Below are 5,647 nucleotides of genomic sequence, written 5' to 3' on the forward strand. Positions count from 1 at the left end.
GTGTCCTTGTTACGAGGCAGCAGCACTACCACTGTGCCACCCTGCCTCCGATTATGATTATCATCCATCTATCCATTCATCCATGGCCATAATCCACTTATTCAGGGCCCGGTCGAGGGGAAGCTGGTGCCTATCCCAGCAAGCGTTGGCACAAGGCAGGGACCACCCTAGGACAGGATGCCACCCCATCGCAGGATAAAAATACCCAAACACACACACAATCAGGGTCAGTTTACCCAGGCCAGTTCCTTTAACATGCATGTCTCTGTCATGCCAACTCCGCGCAGGGGGCACCAGGGACGTGAACTGCAGGCTGCTTGTTGTGAGGCGGCCCCACCAGATACACACGTCTTCAGTACGCATGTGTGGATCTGTAGAGATGGCGACTGCACGCATCCACTTAAACGCCAAGTGACGAGCAGCAGAACGGCGCTGTATCATCCCGGTCGGCCCCCCTTCCCGTGGCAGCAGACCCTCCATCCCCGCTCGACTTCTCCTTGTGGCTGACGAGCTGACCCAGAATTCGGCGCTTCTGACGCTCCCCGTCGCCTCGCGTCCCGCCCACTGAGCCCTCTAATGGTCTCCGACTCCGCCCCCGAGCCGCGGCTGTCCGTCACATGACGTCAGCGTTTCTGCAGGTGCACGGAGATCTGCTGCATTGGTGCAATAGGAGCTCGAAGGAAAGAAGAAGAAGAAGAAGACGACGACGGCGACTGCGACAGCGACAGGGTAAGCCACTCGGGGCTGCAGACGCGCTCGTTTGTCCCCTCGAGCTGAGCCCTCGAGCCGCTAGCAGCTTTCGCGTTTGCCGAGCGCCTTTTCGAGGGACGTGGCCGCCTGTCGCTGGCCGCGGTGCTGAACGCCGCCGACGTAACCTTCATTTGACTTAGGATGGCGAGCCGAGCCGAGCCGAGCCGGTCGAGGAGGCAGCGGCGGAGCGGAGGAGGCAGAGGGGGGGCGGCGAAGCGGGGGCGGCTTCGGGTCGGGACGGGATAGACGCCCCCTCGCCGTTTATCGCTTCCCGTCTTTGCTCAGCCGGCCGGCCCCACCGCGAGCAGATGGGGGTCACCGGCCGGCGTGCAGGACATTCAGCCGACCACCGATACGGCAGGCCCCGCTGGACGAAGCGATGCTTTTCGGAGGCAACCCTCCCCCCCCCCCCATTGTGCCTGCGGGGGGGGTGGGGGAGATTTGAGAGGCGGGGGAGGAGGAGCGGGGTGCGGGGACACGAGTGACCAATAGGTGACACACGGCCATGGACGGCCCTTCCCAGCACCTTTTTTTATAATACTGGATAAAGCGCCTTGGTGTGGCATTGACTGGGTGGGCATACACCAGTAGGTGACCAGTGGGCACGCTCCAAAGCCGACACATTAGTCAGCTGCTGATTTTTATAGCGCCTTTGGTGTGTTGTCGTGATGTTAAGGGAGCGCTGGCTGTGGGAGTGTGAAGGCTGCGTTTCCATGGGTGGCACTGGCAGTTTGGCAGTGTGGGCGCCCGTGCATTCTGGAGAGCTGAGCCCCCTGTTGGGTTACTTCATACGACCCTGGGAGGCTGAAGTAAACTCAGACTTGCTGTTTTTAGGGTCTGCATGTTTATAAGGGAATGGGGGACACGGGGTGTTGTGTCAGTCGAGACTCGCGTCCTTGAGGTGACACTTAGCGTGTATGTGTGACACTAAGGAGGAAATGAAGAAGAAGAAAAGATAAATAATGGGGTGTCTGCAGCAGTGCCCCCTGCTGGCTGTCAAGAGCTGTATGGGGGAGGGGGTGCACACTGTCCCCTCCTCAGCTCACACACATAGGGCCTGAGGTGACACCATTGACTGGGGTACACATGCACACCCCCCCCCATGGACCATCATGGACACACACACAGAGACGGTGGCACACAGACACCCCAGTCACAGCCCACCTGCCAGTCCACTGGTCACTCCCGTGTCTTTTTGCATTTTGTCACCACAGATGGCCTCCGCCACTGATGCCCGCTATGGCCAGAAGGAGTCCTCTGATCAGAACTTCGACTACATGTTCAAGATCCTGATCATTGGAAACAGCAGCGTGGGGAAGACCTCTTTCCTGTTCCGGTACGCGGACGACTCCTTCACGCCAGCGTTCGTCAGCACGGTGGGCATCGACTTCAAAGTGAAGACCATCTACCGGAACGACAAAAGGATCAAACTGCAGATCTGGGTAAGTCATGGAGGGTCCACTGCTGGCTGTGAGGGCAAGCAGGTCTGAACTGAGGCTTGCCTACTTGTGTGTCTCAAGCTGATGCCAAAGCACCCACACATACTGTGTGCCAGGCAAACCCAGTTTTGAAGGGGGGTATTATGAAGGGTCCTGCTCTCCACATCTGTGCTCGGTGGTGCAGTAAAGCCTTGAGCATTTAGGGGGCAGCATCACATCTCGGTGAGCCTTGGCATCTCGGCTTCTGTCAGTGCCAAAGCTGCCAGTGGGCAGCAGCAAGCACGAGGGGCTAAGTGTGAAGGGTGACTGTGGGGGGGGCGTCATTGTGTTGTTAACGTGTCACCCATTACTTTATATCTTCACAAGAACAGCTGTCTGCTGCAAACATTGCCAAAGGTGGGCAAGGTGACACAGGGTCTCACACTTTGCAGTCCGAAGACTCAAACCTGAGGCTCCAGTGCCTCCAGATGGGGGGGCATCTCAGTGGGTCCCGCATGTTGGGCATCAGGGAGTCAGACGGGTGCCGCTTCTCCTCGTGTGACCCCCTGAAGGTTTCATCTTCTCTTTGCTTCTAAACTTTAGAAATCGGAGGAAGGAGAAGTCAGAGCCGCTGAGGAGCCTCAGGTTTGATCCTGATGGTGGCCAGCGGGCGATGCCAGTGTGAACACCGAAGTGTCACTTTGACAGGTGTCACGAGCACTGGGGACAGCATCATACATAGGCTACATCTGTGGGAGGTCTTCTGGGGGCTACGTACCTGATTATATAGCGCCTCTCCAGACAGGATGTCCCTGCTGTCACCTCACTCAGTGGAGAGTTGTATTATAAGTTGTGTTCCAGTGCCATCATGGTGCTGGGCACCACTGCCAAACCACAATGGGCGCACTTGCCCCAGTTGCAGTGAAGATGAACCATGACGATGGCATCCTGCTGGCATCCCACTGGCACACTGGAATTTTTGACACTTCCAGGTCCTCCTCTAGCTATTCAGTGGCTGACATGAGCAGCAGCCAATCAGAGGGTTGGTCCCACTGACGGCCTCTGGGGGCAGGAGCCCCCACAAGTGCCCCCTTCATCGCCTACATTAGTCGCTGTTGCCTACACTCATTGTGGCCCCCCTCATTGTCCAGTGGCTGGCCTGTGACAGTTGGTCCCGAGTCTATGTAGCCCCTTTCACAGGACACACAAAGCAAGTGGAGCCCACGAAAGACCATGTCTGGGTGTGATGACCAGCGCCACCTGCAGACAGTGGAAAGCACTAGAAAAGTCGATGGCCTCTGGACAGGTTGGTGCTCACCTGCCATTCTCTGTTCGCTTTCAGGACACGGCGGGACAGGAGCGATACCGGACCATCACGACGGCCTACTACAGGGGGGCCATGGGCTTCATTTTGATGTACGACATCACCAACGAGGAGTCCTTCAATGCCGTCCAGGACTGGTAGGTGGCTGCCCAGTAGGCCCTGTAAGGCTGCTCACCAGGCTGGTGGGCGTCATGCCCTCTCTGGCCAGCCTCTAGTGGGCACCGTGGAGCCTTCAGGCTGCTGACTTGCTGTCCTCTCCGCAGGTCAACGCAGATCAAGACGTACTCGTGGGACAATGCCCAGGTCCTGCTGGTGGGCAACAAGTGTGACATGGAGGACGAGCGCGTGGTCGCTTCAGAGAGGGGCAGGCAACTTGCTGATCATCTAGGTAAGGTGATTGCCAAAGTGGGCATGGACTGGTGCCCAGAGAGGGTGGCAGTGGGAGAACCAAGCTCAGTAGTGTTCCTTAGGGTGGCACTGTAGGCACCTGGCATTCACCAGGTGTTTGACAGGCTGCCTCACACTGCCAACTGGCATCTGATGTAAGGGAAGAAACTGCCGTCTCAGGCAGAGACCCCCTGGACCTCTCGATGTGAACTGCTGCCCCAGTGAACGTCCAGCAGCGGATGTGGTCGAGGGCTATCGGCGGGGTCCAGGGGTGACCTTCTCCCTGTATCTCCACCTAGGTGTGTGCCCGCGTGCCATCCGGTGCTGGCACCTCCCAGCTGTGACCCTAATCCAGACAAGCATGGTAGGAGATGGAGAGATGGTCCGACTCAGAAGGGACGTGGGTGGGCGGCCGACCACAGTTGGTGGTCCAGAGACTCCAAGAGTCACAACGGCCCATTGGGCATCTCCCTTGGCTCTCCAAGCCTACCCCCCCAAGGCGCCCTCTACTGGCCACCCTAACTCATCTCTCTCTTCGTCTTCCTCTGCAGGGTTTGAGTTTTTCGAGGCGAGCGCCAAAGACAACATCAACGTGAAGCAGACCTTCGAGCGGCTGGTAGACATTATCTGCGAGAAGATGTCAGAGAGCCTGGACGCCGCCGACCCCGCGGTCACCGGAGCCAAACAGGGACCTCAACTGACTGAGCAGAGCGCCCCGCCGCACCAGGACTGCGCCTGCTAGAAGAGGGGCGCCCAGCAGAGCCGGTCCCGTTAGTCCAACCCCCCCCACGTGCCCCCCGAGTTTGTGTGTCATGTCACACCTGCTCCCCCGCATCCCACCCCGATAGCGGGGCTGCCGGCTCGAGTCACTCCGTTTTTTACTTTAGTGTATTCCATGGAAAATTCTAGAAGGGAGACCAACGAGCCAAGCGGCCGCTGCGGACTGACCGGAGCTCCTCGGACGTGCGCCTTCCTCAGCGCAGCGCCTCCTTCAGGTCATTGGCTGTTTTGACTTTTTTTTTTTTTGTCGTCTTTCTTCTGTTTTCTATAGCTGAGAGTTGGGCAGGTCAGCGGTGGCGAGGGGAGGGGGGGCATTCAGGAGGGCGAGCAATGACAGATGCATGTGACAAGGCCGTGCGTCACACCGTCACCGATACCCGTGCCAGCCGGCTCATGTAATGCGACACTCGAATCAATAATTCACACCAGCTCTGCGCCACACACCTTCACGCCACTCCTGACAACTGCAAGACTTGGGCAAGAGGCTGCATGGGGATGCCATCTACTGGGCACATCTCAGAACTGGTGCTTCAGGGGCAACAGTGGAGCGAAAGGAAAAGAGAAATGCAGGAGACTGTCCACTAGGGGGCATGTTGACTGCAAGAGGTGGGCACTATATTAAAAAATGAAGTGTCCACTAGGGGGCATGTTGACCATGAAAGGCACTATATCAAAGAAAGAAACACTTGTACTGTCCACTTGGGGGCACCTTGATAGTGAAAGGCACCATATGAAAGGAAAACAAAAAGAAATATGTGGAGCTGTCCACTAGGGGGCATGTGACTGTGAAAGGCACTATATCCAGACAGAAGGAAAGAACAGCATGGCACCAGGGGGCATAATCACCACAAAAGGCAAAATATCAAAGACAGAAAGACAGTGGACTGTGAAAGGCACTATATAAAAAAGAAAGAAGGGCATCATACTGTCCACTGGCACTACCCAGGGCACATCTCTGAATCGGTGCTACTGGGCACAATGAGAACAG

At 57.2% G+C, this 5,647-nt stretch overlaps 1 protein-coding gene across 1 annotated transcript; it reads left to right on the forward strand.

Annotated features, from left to right (window-relative positions):
• The first annotated feature begins 599 nt into the window (after positions 1–599).
• Positions 600–5,107, forward strand: rab3ab (RAB3A, member RAS oncogene family, b). The gene is made up of 5 exons (XM_028816687.2): positions 600–729; positions 1,965–2,192; positions 3,511–3,629; positions 3,756–3,880; positions 4,431–5,107. Exons 2-5 carry the CDS (start codon positions 1,965–1,967, stop codon positions 4,619–4,621), a joined length of 663 nt encoding a protein of 220 aa, XP_028672520.1. The 5' UTR covers positions 600–729; the 3' UTR covers positions 4,622–5,107.
• Positions 5,108–5,647: the final 540 nt, after the last annotated feature.

Source organism: Erpetoichthys calabaricus, chromosome 12 (assembly GCF_900747795.2).
Source record: "Erpetoichthys calabaricus chromosome 12, fErpCal1.3, whole genome shotgun sequence".
Classification (NCBI taxonomy): Eukaryota; Metazoa; Chordata; class Cladistia; order Polypteriformes; family Polypteridae; genus Erpetoichthys; species Erpetoichthys calabaricus.